Source organism: Sinocyclocheilus grahami, unplaced genomic scaffold (assembly GCF_001515645.1).
Source record: "Sinocyclocheilus grahami isolate Dianchi unplaced genomic scaffold, SAMN03320097.WGS_v1.1 scaffold104.1, whole genome shotgun sequence".
Taxonomy (NCBI): domain Eukaryota; kingdom Metazoa; phylum Chordata; class Actinopteri; order Cypriniformes; family Cyprinidae; genus Sinocyclocheilus; species Sinocyclocheilus grahami.
The window spans coordinates 887,452-903,671 of record NW_015505283.1 but is presented as its reverse complement, the minus strand read 5'-3'; the positions used below and the strand labels follow the sequence as shown (position 1 = coordinate 903,671).

The following is a 16,220-nucleotide window of genomic DNA, read 5'->3' as shown; positions in this document are numbered from 1 at the left end:
TTGTGTAATGAGCGGTATAATGTACAGTTAGCCAGCCATTATCACAAAATAAACTGACTAAATTATTATTAAGAATAATGACAGACTGTCTGTTGATGATCCCTCACATAAACATGATCAGCCTTGTAGACTGACATTCCATAATTAATTCCTGATGTGCCTTTAGTGCTTATTTTTCCAGGTTGTAGCCTGACAAACAGTGATTTAAAGATATTGGAAATTTTAATACTGCCAAGCCAACCCATCTTAATGTCCCAGAGAATAAACATCTCAATGTAGATGGATGAGTGGGGATTTACATACAGTTTTTAAAGTAAAGCAAGCCCTTGTAACACTATAAACTCTTTTATAAAAAATCTAGAACAAACATGGTAACAGCTCATAAAACTTTTTAAAAATGTCATTTTTTAATGATTTCAACTTTTTTGTAATTTGCTGGTCTGAATGGTTTTCGTGTTGTTACAGGCACATATGTGAGAGGCTACAAGCGACAATGTCAAAGACACAGAAATCAAAGTCCAGGTCTCACTCTCGCTCGGCCTCCAGATCAAGATCCCATTCTGATTCCCGCTCCCGTTCCAGATCACAAAGCAGCTCTAGATCTAGATCCAGGAAACGCAGATATTGGTAAGTGTCAATGCTAATTAAATGGAAACTACTGGCTTTGCAATCATCATGGCATACAAAATATTTTGTAAATGAAAAATTTGATGTTTACCATTAATGCAGCGTACAAAGCAGGTGTGTGCAGATGCTGGATGAAGGAGTTGGTTTCAATTATTAATTTCAGTTTTGAGTCCGACTTTGTACTTTCAAGTTTCAGTCATCACTTTCAGTGATGTGTTGTGGACTTAAATATGTAACAGAATGAATAGGAAAGAAGGGATGTGTTGTATTATAATTTCTAAGAGGAAAAAAACTAATTAAATGATCAGTAATCATTTCCATTTTCCTGACTACTAGGTCATTCATGCAGATTCATTTAGCCTCTTCTGCTGTCTTCCAATCAGGCCCATATGGAATTAGCTCACAATTCTGTGTAAATAAACCCAGAAAATGCAAGAAGAAAGATTCCATCTGGGTCTACTTATAATCTTGTGCTTGGTGAACAATGAACATTAGCTACTCATTCTGACCCAACTACAAAGTACAAATCTAAACACAATAAGGCTTACTGTGTCTTGACAGATGTGCTTAAGGATTGAGTGGGTTGGCAAACTGTTAACTTCTCACTTTGTTCATAAACACACAATGGAACATTGTAAACACGTGACTCAGCTTCCCCTCCATGACTCGTTTTAAATTAAAATCAATATCCCAGTCTCAGCCGTCTAGCCACAGCTGCCAGGCCAAAGTTATGTAAGGTACACCTCCGTACATAAATGAAAGCACCCTGTGCTTTTATACTCCGGCTTCCTCACTTGTTGAAAAGGGGCTGCTCAGTCACTGTGATTTTACTCTCCATGTGTTCGTCAGCATTGCATAAAGCCTCATATTTGGGAAGGGCTGTGGCTTTGGAAAGGCTCACCACACTTTCTTATTTCCCGTGCTAAAATTGTACTTCCCTGCACATTCTCATAGGACTGCTGGTTTTGTGCTTACAACACAGTGGAGCCCGTTAGGTAGCCAAATGTAAATTGCCTCTGCCAAAAAACTGCTGCTCTGTATTAGACAAAAACGGATACGTATTTGTGGTACTCTGGTATTTTGTTTTAAATATTTTTGAGGATGCATGATTTTTTTTCCCATAAGCATGGATCCTTTTTCCTGTGTGGTTGACAGTGTACTTTGAGGCCAGTCGGAGAGATGTACAATGTTGATTTTTCATGCAAATGGAATCTGTAGAGGGTCAAATCTGATGTCCCTTATTTGTGAGCCTGGCCTCTCACTGCTGACCACAGTTTCAGAGAGATGCCACAACTGGAAAAAGCTTGATGCATGCATGTCATTTAAATGAAGCATAGCTGTATGGTTTTGAATGAAGTCAAACTGTCATAAGGTCATAAGTGGATGAAAATGCAGTCATTTCCAAATTATAAATACCCTGTTTCTGAGAAAGCAAAGTACTAAATAAAAGGGACAGTTTGTCCAAAGTTTGTCCATTTACTCACCCTCATGTCTTTCCAAATCTGTATTTATTTTTTCTTCTGTGGAACAAAGAATTGTACTAGTTGCTTTTTTAAGTGCCATTAGAGTTAAAGGTGTCAAGCTTTAAAGGGGTCATATGATGCTGCTAAAAAGAACATTATATTGTGTATTTGGTGTAATGAAATGTGTTTATGTGGTTTAAAGTTAAAAAACACATTATTTTCCACATACTGTACATTATTGTTTCTCCTCTATGCCCCGCCTTTTTGAAATGCGTCGATTTTTACAAAGCTCATCGGTCTGAAAAAGCGAGGTGTGCTCTGATTGGCCAGCTACGGAAATGTTACTCCCCTCACCATACTGTGATGCCCTGTCCCAGCCGGAGCGACGACACAAAAACGTTCAAACCCATTACAAACGAGGCATTTGTTGCATCCAGTGGGGACATAATTACTGATTCTAATGACTTATACTGTCTTTTTACGTGTTGCGTTGCATTGCATCGTGCCACGTAAACATAAAACTCTTCTTTCTTTGCATGAACATTTGGGCGGCGTTATGCAAATCTTCCCACATAGTGAGGTAGATATGTGGGGGCGTGTTCGAACGAGCCGTTTTAGGTAGGCGTGGCTGACTCTGAACTTTTATAAAGAATATCTCTTTGGATTTGAGACTTTAGTCTTTGCAACTTTACAGATCTTCTTTATGCACCAAGAGCTTGTAACACTCCAAAGAGAAAGGAAAAAATGAAATCGCATCATATGACCCCTTTAAAAAGACGCAAACTCTATTAAAGTTGTCGATATGACAGGTCTTCTGAAGTCTTATGATAGCTTTGTGTGACAAACAGACCAAAAATTATGTCATTCTGAATTATCTTGTGAGATGTGAGCTACAATATCAAGGTTTTCAGTCAATAATGACTTAAATTTGGTCAGTATCTCATATAAAGCTATCATATGACTTTAGAAGACATGCCGTTCAGTGTATGAGTCATATGGATGACTTTTATGTTGCTTTTGCACCCTTTAGAAGATTAAATGCCTCAGTTTCCATTCATTGTAATAACAGGGAAAAGTGCAACCAGTACAATTAAAATGTCTGCTTTTGTGCTTCCCAGAAGACAGAAAATGATATAGGTTTGGAATTACATGAGAGTGACTAAACAATTACTTAAATCAATTTAACTTAACTAGTGGATAATAGCTTTTCAAATAAGGGAGCTGTTGTAATTGTTACCTTCAGTTAAAGTCTGCTCTCTGTACAAAGCTAATGTGTTGTAACTGGCTGGCTGAGAACCTCCTCTTTGCTTCGTAGAAAAGAGAGTAGAAATCTTTCCAATATGACCCATGTGACTGACTCTTTCCATCCGCGCTCACTAGAGGATATGTAAAGTCCCTCTTTCTCACTGTGAGAGTATCATGTTGCTCTGTGCACTACCTTCTTACTCTGTATTCCAATGAAAAAGCGCATCAGGTGAGTACAAAACCAGCCGAAACTGTAGATTATTGTTAATGTCATTATGTTTGTAGTTGTTTGTTGGATTGTAATTCGGTTGCAGGGTGCTCCAGTTGGATAATCATTTGCAACACCATTTCACTTTCAAAAATGACAAAAAAATCCACTCTACTAGAATGACAGGTTTTAATACAATGCTAGGCATAATTGCATGTCTTCTGTAATTTTTTTGTCTGACACAGTTGACGTGTGCATAATGTTGAAATGTTTCAGTGTCTGTTCATTTCCCAATGAGATTATATTCTATAAATTATACATATGGAATATTCTATAGATCAGAGTGCAATGCACAGTATGAAGTACTTGCATGTGCAAGTTGTTTAGTTGATTATCAGTGTTTGTGATATGTTAAGGCATGCTGAAATGGACTGCTTTACAGAGAGACCAGAACTATTTAATTTAGATGTGTTCATAGATAGAACAACAGGTCCACCGTGTGGCTAAAGTTGACCTTGCACCCAGAGCTTTTATTTGTAATTGGTCATAGCAGCAGTGTATACTACCTGAAATAATTCTGTGAAATAGTGTTACACTAATTATTGATCTTAAATCGTAAATCGAAACAGCTGAATTCACAATTATAGAATATATGAAATAAATATTTCTTGTATATTTGTAAAATTGTACTGCTATATTCATTGGCCTTTTTGCTTTAGAAATGAATGTTATCAGTTATTAAAGGGATAGTCAACCTTTTATTGTTGTTGTTGTTGTTGTTCATTTAATAACATTCATTAATTTATTATTATTATTATTATTATTATTATTATGCATTCTTTTAAGAGAGTCTTTTTCATACAACTACTGGGCTTTCTAGCTACAAAAAGGATAAAAACACTATAAAAGCATTATAGAAAATTGTTTATTTGTGTGAGGAAGGGGCCCACAAGTCATTATTTACTGTTATTTTGAAAAATTTAGTTGGACATCAATAAAATGAATGTAATTTGTTCTAAAGTGTCTCATAACCAAATTACATTTGAATAAAATTAGATTTGAGATCTGCAATGGAGGTAAAGATTAGTAGTGAAAATCTTTGGTCTGTTGTTGTCACGCAGAGGTATCTTGAGGCTCCAGAAGAAGATGTATAGGCTACTTTTATGTTTTGTTTAGTTTTTTTTCTCTCTCTCTCACTCTCTCTCGCTCTCTCTCTCTCTCATATCTCTCATAGTTGATCTATGAGATCTCATAGTTGTAAACAAAAAAATCTTAGTAAAAATTAGATTAAAAAATTATTTTGTTGTTTTCCTTGGAAAAACACTATAGCATATAATGTCTCTTTGTGTCATTTTCTATGTCCTAAAGAGTTTTGCTGACTCGGTTCTTCTTTTTGTTGTCTTCAAGCTCTAGGTCTCGCTCTCGGTCAAGATCCCATTCTCCGTCCCACAACCGGGAGCGGAACCACACACGGGAGTACCAGAATCAACGTGAGTTTCGAGGCAACCACAGAGGCTTCCGGAGGCCATATTACTTTCGGGGCAGAGGTCAGGGCTTTTTCCGTGGCCGCTTTCAGCGTGGTGGAAGGGGTGGATATAATAACTATCGACCCAAAAACTGGCAGAACTTCCGGCAGCACCATCAGCAGCAGCAGCAGCAGCAGTACCACCCCAACAGCCCTAAGAGGGGCCGTTCGCGTTCACGCTCTCCCAAGAAGCAGTCAAAAAGTCCTCAGTCCCGCAGCCATTCCCGTCGCTCTGACAGGTCGTCCTCAGGGAGATCGCCACAGTCGCACCACTCTTCCTCCTCCAACTCTGGGTCTGCCAAACGCAGTTGCAAAGAGGACACCTCTGTGCCAGAAGAAACCCACGGAGGAGGAGATGGGGCTCTGGCAGAGCAGGTTGGAGGCTCTCCAGTGGCCAAAGGGAACTCTGATGGAGACAGGGCTGTGGAGAACTGTCAGGTTTTGAGGAACCATGACACTAGTCCTAAAAAGGCAAGTCCGCAGGTTTGCTCCACTGTCACTAATGACCAACCGATGGACTCTGCAACCAATGTGACAATTCCTGCTCATAAAGCTCCTAATAAAGGTGCCACCACCTGGCAGAGTGTTGAAACTGCACCTTCAAACACCAGCCCCATAAAGAAAAGCCTTACACCAGTTTTCAATGGTTTTGGGCTCTTTACGAATATTGACCAACAGACAGATGATACAATTGCTATCTCCACTGCGTTTTTGAAGTAAGTTTGCTTTCTTTTAATGAAAAACTGTTGCTTATTTGTCAGTTTGTACACATCCTAAAAGTTTGGAATAATAGAAGTCTCTAAGGCTCATCAAGGCTGCATTTATTTGATCAAAAATACAGTAATATTATGAAATATTATTACAATTTAATGTAATTGTTTTCTGTTTAAAATATTTCAAAATCTATTTTACTTCTGTGATTACTGTTTTATTTTCAGAATTTTCAGCCATTACTCCAGTCTTCAGTGCCACATGATAATTCAGAAATCATTCTAATACTAATATGCTGATTTGGTGCACAGGAAACATTTCTTATTATTGTCAATGACACACAAATTGATCAAAAGTGACAATATTATTACAAATGACATAAGACATAATGTTACAAAATGCTGTTTGTTTGAATTTTTTTATTGATCAAAGAATCCAGAAAAAGGAAATAAAAATAAATAAATAAATAAATAAATATTAAAGCAGTTTAACGCTGTGACACACTCCATTGGACTTTTTCATCCCTCATGTGCTCTGTGTGACCTAGTTTCCCTCATGTTTGATTGTGTCATTTAGTTCAGGTGTGTGTCATTAATTATCTTCATTTGCTCCTGTATTTAAAGTGTAGTCTGTCCTGTCTTCCTTTGTCCGGTATTGTTTAATGTTACCCTGTGTGTTAGACCCTCTTCATCGTGTGGATTACCATTAAAAGGATTTGTTGTTATAATCTTCGTGGTGCTTTCGTCTCCCTAACAGCAGTATCGTGACAGAATACCAGACCATGAAAAAAGAAAGAAATGGAATGGGCGGCGAAATTCTCAATTTTGGCTCAGCCACGACCTGGTAACGTTCGCTCTGGGATTTACTCGTCTTGCCGTCACGTCCTCATTTGATGATGAGACGCTGAAATCCCTGTTCCGGATCGGGGGAAAATTACCATCGCCCCGTGGACCTCCCAGACACCCTTGGACTGAACTGGAGGGAGGCCATGTTTTGGTGTCTGGAGAGCGTCCTACCCCGATCCGGAGCACGACAGGACCTAGAGCCCAGCCCAACATCACCCTGCTGCGTGGAGCAAAAGCCAGAGCCCACCGATGACGGAGAGCCTGAGCCCGCCGTGACTGCATAATGGAGCGACAGAGTTTAGGATCGCACCGGAGCCAGAGCCTGTGACGTCAGACCAGGTGCGAGAGGCAGCTACAGAGATCACCACGGGGGAGATTGCTATGTACAGCAAGAGCGTGGAGGGAAGCTCCGCCCACTGCACCATGGCTGAGGGTGAACCAAGCTCAGTGGACTATGACTGGGATGTATATGCAGACATGCCCCCTCTTCTCCCGCCTTCGTCTGAACTCTCTGTCTGCCCTGAACTATCTGCGTGCCCTGAATTATCTGCCTGCCCTAAACTGTCTGTCTGCCCTGAACTGTCTATCTGCCTGTGGGACAACGACCATGGAGGTCAACCCCCTGTTACATGCACTCCCGGTGTTGGGAGTGGCCTTGTGATGTGTGTGGGAAGCACACACTGTTCCTGAGCCCCCTGAGCATCCTGAACTCCCGACCAGCCTCCCTCTCCCACCACCTCTGCACCAGTCCTCACCATTGCCACCGCTGTCTCCTGGCAGCCCCTCTGCTCACCCTCAGCCCATCATCTGTGCGGTGGGATCGCCAAGGGTCTGCCAGTCTCCATCGGCATCGTGGCTGGAGGATCCCTTGTCTCCACCTCCAGCCTCTAAGTTCAGGACTCTGCCTCGGCCCTTCAACCCAGCGGCTCCGCCATGGCTCTTAGCTCCCTCCTCTCCGCCGTGGCCCATCAGTCCACCAGCTCCGCCGGGCTCCCTTGTCCCTCCAGCTCCGCCTTAGTCTGTCGTCGACCATCCGCCGCCTCAGGACTCCACTCCTCCGGCTACACTTCGTCCCTCCATCCCTCTGCCTCTGTCAGGCTCCTCCTTCCCTCCAGCTCCACCTTGGTCCTCTGTCGCTCCACTACGGTCTTCCGGATCCCCGCCTCTGCCTCAGTCGCCGGGGCCATCTGCTCCCTTCCTCCGCCATGGCTCCTCCCTCCGTCGGCCCCTCCGTTGGCCACCATCAGGGCTGTGGCCTGGGTCACACCTGGCTCCTCTTGCTCCCTCCTAGCTTCTCACTGGCTTCTCCCTCTGTCAGCTCCACCCTGGACTTTGGTTGTCATTGTCCTCCTCCTGGGTGTCCGTCCTCCACCTGTCTTGTCTGCCTGCCCTTCGCCGTCCCTTGTCACCATCCCTTCTCCACTCTATGTGTCCTCCTCCTATGTCCCCCTCCGTCCCTCCCTTTGTCCCCACGGCGTGAGGTCGAGCCTTCCAGGAGGGGAGCGGTCTGTCACACCCCATTGGACTTTTGTTCTGTTTTCATCCCTCATGTGCTCTGTGTGACCTAGTTTCCCTCATGTTTGATTGTGTCATACACTCTTAAAAATAAAGGTGCTTCACGATGCCATAGAAGAACCTTTTTGTCTAAATGGTTCCATAAAGAACCTTTAACATCTGAAGAACCTTTCTGTTTTACAAACGGTTCTTTGTGGCGAAAGAAGGTTCTTCAGATTATAAAAAGGTAAGAAAGAGATGGATCTTTAAAGAACCTTTGACTGAATGGTTCTTTGTGGAACCAAAAATGGTTCTTCTATGGCATCGCTGTGAAGAACCTTTTGAAGCACATTTATTTTTAAGAGTGTATAGTTCAGGTGTGTGTGTAATTAATTATCTTAATTTGCTCCCGTATTTAAAGTGTAGTCTGTCCTGTCTTCCTTTGTCCGGTATTGTTTAATGTTACCCTGTGTGTTAGACCCTCTTCATCGTGTGGATTACCATTAAAAGGATTTGTTGTTATAATCTTCGTCGTGCCTTCGTCTCCCTAACATCAGTATCGTGACAGACTGATAATATTAGGAGCGATCATTCATTGAAAATCATGTGATGCTGAAGACTGGAGTAATGGCTGCTGAAAATTCAGCTTTGCCGCCATGGGCATAAATTACATTTTAAAATATTTTAAATGAGAAAATAGTTCTTTTAAATTGTAATAATATTTCAAAATATTAAACACAGTTTTTACTGTATTTTTAATCAAATAAATGCAACTGAGTGACTTATTTTAAAAACAAAAAAATCATAGTTATTCCAAAATGTTTACCAATAGTGTATATTATTTCATTGTTTATCCTAGGGCTGGGTATTATTGCAGGCTTCCTGATTCGATTCCATTTAGTCTCTGTCTGCTAATGCTGTATATCATAAAGGGCCATTTCAGATCGATTCAAATCAGTAACTCATCTTTTTAAACCATTCATAATACAAATCATCCCATAAGTTTCATTAATTGCCAGAATCAAGGCTACACTGGATGCATTGTATATTTTTGATTCACTAAATAGGACTGATACATAGTAGTCAATTGTTCAAACAAAGCCCTATTTCTTCCCATTTCTACCCAGCCCTAGATTAATTTGTCTTGTACATACTGTGTTTTAGGCCTTTCAAGCGAATTAAATGACAGATGTTCATCATTTCAATGGATTATATGCATTTGAAATTTGCTTTCTATTTTCTTTTTCTTTTTTACTTTTATTTTAGTCAGTGTAAGAGTGGAAATAACACAATAAATCCTGTATGTGTGCCAGACAAAAAGTAAGATTGCACAGTTGGGTTTGCAATCTGCCCTTCAAATGCATCAACAGAGCTGTTGGAAGAAGGAGCCAACACACATGAAAAGCTAGATATGCCTTGTTTGCAAATGTCAGCTCACAATCTGTCATTTAGATGTTCTAAAAAGGTCTAAAAGGTTTATATTTGCACTTTGCAAATGGATGAAGTGAAATTTTCCAAGCCTCACACCCACTTGTTTACCTCTTTCACAGTGGAAGCCATTCATTTGTGCACGGTAAAATGAACAAATCCATTACAGTTTACGAATAGTTCTGTCAATTTGACTTGGTGCAGAAGTCCTTGGTCACGTTAAACTGACAACAGATGCGTCTGAGCATGTTATTGAAAATAACAATAAACTGAGAATGTCTTTCTCTCGTTGACTAGATTTCTGGAGGAGCAAAATCTTAAAAAACAGGCCTCTACATGGGACGACAACACACATAAAGGGAAAAGTAATGGAGATATAGTATGTGATAAAGAAAACGGAGAAATGTTTGAAAAGAGCATTGAGTTGTCTCGCACTGTAGATCACGACAACGCAGGAGAGAAGGAGAAATCCAAATCTGCCAAGAGTGGTGATGGTAATGAGTTATCCATAAGCTCCATTAAATGGGGTTCACGAAATGGCCCGACACTTCTGTGCGAGGATGGAGAGGACGATGATGAAGAAATGGAGATGCCTGATAGCGTGAGGGATAAGGAAAACGATCCTTCCAAAAGCAAAAGCAAAGTCACGGTGTCCGCTCGTGAAATGTTCGAGAATCGTATCAGGAGGATGCAGGACATGGCGTGGGATGATGAGCTGGAAGCTCTCCTGCTCTGCCATAAACAGGAAAGAGCAGCGAATTTACTAGCTGCTCTATCTAAGAGAGACCAGCTCAGTGGCATGTTTAAGGATCCCTCACCTGAAAAGCTCTCTAATGTAAAACGAAAGGAGAAAACCACTCTAAGTTCCTCTTCTAAACCCACACTGCTGCCCAGGAGGAGCTCTGAGAACCGTGAGCAAGAGATGTTTGTGGTTATGAACGAGGAATCCCCACCAAGAGCTTCAGTGAAAAGAGGAAGTGAATTCAGTGTGAGAATGGATTCTCTAAGTGATGACCTTGCAAGGTAAATGATTTTCGTTTCCCTCCAAGATCTCAGCAAGGACCTTTTGCTTCTACTTGCATCTTCACAAAACGTTGTGCATATGACTGCTTCTGACAATCAGATTTGAATTCTATTTCATTTTGCCTTTCCTAACCGTTGTTGTATTTGACAGGACGTCTGTTTTGAGCAATGAAAGAATGAATCTTCTGGATTTACTGCATCTCGATAAGAAGGATTTGGAGTTTCAATCTGTCCTTCAGCATCTTCAGGCTCAGCAGTCACCCAAAAGCCCATCTGAGCTGTATGCCCAACACATAGTTTCAATTGTCCATCACATTAAAGGTGACTGAATATGATGACTGATGTCTTTTGCAGCCAAGTTTCTGAGAGGGTACACTGTATTCTAAAAATTAAATGTATTAATTTAATTAATATTTTGTAGCTTTTTGTTTTGTTTTGTTTATTCAGGTTTTATTACTTGGTGAAATGCTTTATTCATTTATTATATTTAAAAATTATTTATATGACTAATTCATAATTTAATTCAAAAATATCAATTGTTTTTTGCCCGCCCACAGCTCAATATTTTCCTTCCTCTGGATTGACCTTAAATGACCGATTTGCCATGTACCAGAGACGAGCTGCTGAGAAAGAATTCATGAAGCAGAGAAAGAGTCCAGAGATACACAGGTACAAACATTCAGGGACAACTTCCCAGGCTGCTTTCTCATGCACGTATTAGTAATTTATTTGTTTTGACAATTTCTAAGGCTCTAAGAAAGGAGGATCGACATTTATCAAAATATTCCTCTCTCCACCTCTTTTTTTTCACAGGAGAATTGATGTTTCTCCCAGTGCTTTTAAGAGGCACTCTCTTCTGTTTGATGAGATGAAAAGCTCCAAGGAAAACAGCTTCAAGGTGACCGAACATTTTGAAATATGACGTATTTTGGAAAAGAATGCTGCTCGAGTGATCCAGCCAGAGCATTCTTAGGCTTCCTTCTCACTCTAAACTCTGTTTCTGATGAGAGATGCATAAATGTCCAAATGTGAGATGCAAAAAGAGGTGCATTCAGGTTGTTGTGTTGTAAATGCCCCCTCAACGTTTGATGGTAACCTTTTACTATGGGTACAAGCCTTCCTAAGAGGCAAGAAATCAGGGGTCAGAAATGGAAGTGACCAGTTGTTCCCATGTCAAATCCATTCAAAGGACTCTAAGCAAAAGTCATAGTAAGTATTCCTCTTCAAAGCCTGCAAAGAACAAGTGAGGTGTTTAGGCCAAGTAAAAACAACATACTTTCATGAGCACCAATGAAAGTATATCTGCTGTGGTCCTGTAATGTTGCCTCATGTACTATTTTGTTTTGTTAAATGTCTTTTTTTTTATTTTGGTGAGCAAGTAAGAGGAAATCCAAGGGTTACCTTTGCGGCCTGTTGCCATTTCTGAGAAATACTGTTTAATTAGTCTGTTGAAAGACTGTGTGAAGCCAAAATGCCACTTAAAATGATATTAGAAAAGGTCTCTTCCTCTCATCCATTTGCATGGTTGTTTTAATTCAGCTGTTGCCATGTTTTTCTTTTTGGTCCCACCCCATGCAATGCTACATGAAGCTACTGGAATGCTGCTAACCCTCATCTGGCCAAAATATCTCTTTCTCCTCACCACAGGTCGATGGTAAAAAATCTAAAGGTAATTCAGTGGACCTTCGGCTGGATATTGAGCGCAGAAAGAAATACTTGAGTGGGGAGAGAGAGCACAGAGAGGAAGAGTATGGAGGAAGAGTATCGAGGGAATCTCCAGGTTCAAGCAAGGAAATATCCACTGAGAAAAACTCAAAGAACCACAAAAAACTGAAGTAAGCTGCTGTATAGGCATGTGAGAGTGATCAGAAATAAAGAGGTTCTGCTATGAGTTGTTCAGCTTGGAAAACAGAATGAAGAGAGACTTAAACGGTTGAAGCTGCAGCCATTTTGGTGACAAAAATAATAAGCTGACAGTTGTATTTTTGTTTGGGTTTGTTGTGACCTCTCAAGTGAAAAAAATCCTGCCTTGGTGATAATGACTTCTCTAAATGTAGTATTTCGATCAACCAATAAACAATTAGCAATTTCAGATAAAATTTTACTTGCCTCAACATTAAAAGAATGGTTGAGTCAAGTAAAGATTAAGCAAGATGAAACCGTCAAGAAGTCCATCTTGAGCCTCTCAAGAGGCCTTAAAAACATTTATAAAAAGGCCTGGAGATGCGTTCACACTCAGTGCAAATGTTGAGCAGAGTTGAATTTTATGCAAATGAGCTGCAAAACGATGCAGCGACTTCCAATGGGAGTGGAGCTTACATGATTTTAACCTCCTGATACCGTCAAGTTTAAATGCCTGCTTGTGCCCAATAGGACAGCCACTTGGTCACCTTCAGCTATTAAATCCCTGTCAGTGTGAATGCACCTTTTTGCCTTTCTGGTCAGCTGTATATATGGAATATGTTGGATAAAGGCTGTCAAGTGTTTAAAAAATGTCCTGATTTCCTTCTGGTAAAGATTAATTTATAGTTGGTGGAGAAGCAAATGACCTGATAAAGTCATCTTGCGCATGTTGAAGAACAATAAAATTTGTTACCTTCGATCCAGTTGATTTTTGAATTTTTAAGACCTGTTAACATTCATGAACAATGTCTGAATCTAATGTTATTTAATTCCTAAGGAAAAACAAGAAGAAACGTGAGCATTCTGAGTCATCTTCCTCATCTTCCTTTGTTTACCACGAAGAAGACGCTGAGATCAAGGCAGAAGGTTTCTCCAAAATACAACAGGGGCTTAGAGAGTATGGAGAGCCTGCAGAAAGAGGACGGGCACGAGGAGGCTTTGTAAGTTTTGAGTGTATGAAATAACTAAGATGTTTGTTTATTGCTGTGGTACTTAAGGTTGCCATTTGCTGTTTCTCAGCAGCTTAGAATGCGTGGCAGAAGTTGGAACCGAGGACATTTCCATGGAAGCAGTAATGGTGATTCACAGATGAACATGTCAGCAAAGAATGACGACTGGGATCAAGAATACACTCCCAAGAACAAGAAATACTTCCTAGTATGTTGTGATCTTTGTAACACCCATTCTGCTTTCCCTTTCTATTGGAGTTTCTAATGGAAAAAATAGTCCCACCTACAACTATATGTTATATAATTGCATCAAGAAGATTCTTGGCAAGTCTGTATTTTTTGTCTTTGCAGCACAGTGAAAGAGAAGGTGAAGCTGAGAAGAAGATGATGGACACACGAGGACGTGGTAGCGGTAATGCTCTTCGCGCAAAGGGACGTTTCATCCTCCGGAGGGCCACAAATACCAACACCATCAATAATACGAGCCCTAAATGGGCCCATGATAAATTCCAGACCACTGATGATGATGAGGGCGAACAGCAAGGAGAAGATGTAGACCAGGACCAGTGAGAACAGAGCAGTAACGATGTTAAGATCCCTCATCATGCTTTAAACCCTGGGATAAGACTTGTCAGCCTTTGGATATAATATTCACATCCATATGCGTCTAAAACTTTTTCATAGGAAAGAGGCTTTTTTATTGTATTGCTTTGATTTCCTATTTTCGTGAGGATGCTTTTTGTCAGCTTGGTCGTGTTTTGTGCTTTCTGTGTATTTTTTTTTTTTTTTTTGTACATGCAAACTCTCAAAAGTTAATAGAAAAATACATATTATGGAGTTTAAGCAAAGTTATTTAGAGGAGCACATTCATCTAATCATGGCAGACACTGTTAAAGGCAACTTCAAACTTGTGCAAATGTTGAGCAGAGTTGAATTTTATGCAAATGAGCTGCAAAACGATGCAGCGACTTCCAATGGGAGTGGAGCTTACATGATTTTAACCTCCTGATACCGTCAAGTTTAAATGCCTGCTTGTGCCCAATAGGACAGCCACTTGGTCACCTTCAGCTATTAAATCCCTGTCAGTGTGAATGCACCTTTTTGCCTTTCTGGTCAGCTGTATATATGGAATATGTTGGATAAAGGCTGTCAAGTGTTTAAAAAATGTCCTGATTTCCTTCTGGTAAAGATTAATTTATAGTTGGTGGAGAAGCAAATGACCTGATAAAGTCATCTTGCGCATGTTGAAGAACAATAAAATTTGTTACCTTCGATCCAGTTGATTTTTGAATTTTTAAGACCTGTTAACATTCATGAACAATGTCTGAATCTAATGTTATTTAATTCCTAAGGAAAAACAAGAAGAAACGTGAGCATTCTGAGTCATCTTCCTCATCTTCCTTTGTTTACCACGAAGAAGACGCTGAGATCAAGGCAGAAGGTTTCTCCAAAATACAACAGGGGCTTAGAGAGTATGGAGAGCCTGCAGAAAGAGGACGGGCACGAGGAGGCTTTGTAAGTTTTGAGTGTATGAAATAACTAAGATGTTTGTTTATTGCTGTGGTACTTAAGGTTGCCATTTGCTGTTTCTCAGCAGCTTAGAATGCGTGGCAGAAGTTGGAACCGAGGACATTTCCATGGAAGCAGTAATGGTGATTCACAGATGAACATGTCAGCAAAGAATGACGACTGGGATCAAGAATACACTCCCAAGAACAAGAAATACTTCCTAGTATGTTGTGATCTTTGTAACACCCATTCTGCTTTCCCTTTCTATTGGAGTTTCTAATGGAAAAAATAGTCCCACCTACAACTATATGTTATATAATTGCATCAAGAAGATTCTTGGCAAGTCTGTATTTTTTGTCTTTGCAGCACAGTGAAAGAGAAGGTGAAGCTGAGAAGAAGATGATGGACACACGAGGACGTGGTAGCGGTAATGCTCTTCGCGCAAAGGGACGTTTCATCCTCCGGAGGGCCACAAATACCAACACCATCAATAATACGAGCCCTAAATGGGCCCATGATAAATTCCAGACCACTGATGATGATGAGGGCGAACAGCAAGGAGAAGATGTAGAACAGGACCAGTGAGAACAGAGCAGTAACGATGTTAAGATCCCTCATCATGCTTTAAACCCTGGGATAAGACTTGTCAGCCTTTGGATATAATATTCACATCCATATGCATCTAAAACTTTTTCATAGGAAAGAGGCTTTTTTATTGTATTGCTTTGATTTCCTATTTTCGTGAGGATGCTTTTTGTCAGCTTGGTCGTGTTTTGTGCTTTCTGTGTATGTTTTTTTTTTTTTTTGTACATGCAAACTCTCAAAAGTTAATAGAAAAATACATATTATGGAGTTTAAGCAAAGTTATTTAGAGGAGCACATTCATCTAATCATGGCAGACACTGTTAAAGGCAACTTCAAACTTATTTTCTATCCTTAAATCTCTGGAAGAATTAGCACTCCATCTCGAAATCGAGTGCCTCCATTGTGAATCCGGTCTCGTTTTTTGCACAAGACTATTAAAACATGCAAACGAAACAAACGCAGAACAAAAAGTTAATATCTAAGTAGTGAAAGACTGATTGGATAAGGCAGGCCAATTGATCAGCTGATATTTGTCCATTTTGAGATTATCATTAACTGATTAAAGGAAGTGTTTATCTCCCCACTTTTTTAGTTTCCAATTTTACTGATAGCTTTGTCTATGGATAGTAAGAAATGTTATTTTTTTATTTGTGTGTGAATTTTGATCGTGTAATATACAGTACAATTCAACATAATACGACACAT

The 16,220-nt window shown here is 40.2% G+C and overlaps 1 protein-coding gene across 5 annotated transcripts; it reads left to right on the top strand.

Moving 5' to 3' along the window:
• The first annotated feature begins 440 nt into the window (after window positions 1–440).
• Window positions 441–15,963, top strand: LOC107588494 (thyroid hormone receptor-associated protein 3-like). 5 transcript variants are annotated; one of them, XM_016276608.1, is made up of 11 exons: window positions 441–627; window positions 4,951–5,784; window positions 9,844–10,569; window positions 10,721–10,890; window positions 11,127–11,238; window positions 11,383–11,467; window positions 12,217–12,404; window positions 13,250–13,289; window positions 14,805–14,936; window positions 15,019–15,153; window positions 15,297–15,963. In XM_016276608.1, the coding sequence occupies exons 1-11, from the start codon at window positions 494–496 to the stop codon at window positions 15,513–15,515; spliced, it is 2,775 nt and encodes a 924-aa protein (XP_016132094.1). In that variant the 5' UTR covers window positions 441–493; the 3' UTR covers window positions 15,516–15,963. The 5 variants fall into 5 exon arrangements, with proteins under 5 accessions (XP_016132094.1, XP_016132093.1, XP_016132097.1 ...); XM_016276607.1 differs by having other exon boundaries at window positions 15,016–15,153; XM_016276612.1 differs by lacking the exon at window positions 441–627 and adding an exon at window positions 3,359–3,564 and having other exon boundaries at window positions 15,016–15,153.
• The last annotated feature ends 257 nt before the right edge of the window (window positions 15,964–16,220 follow it).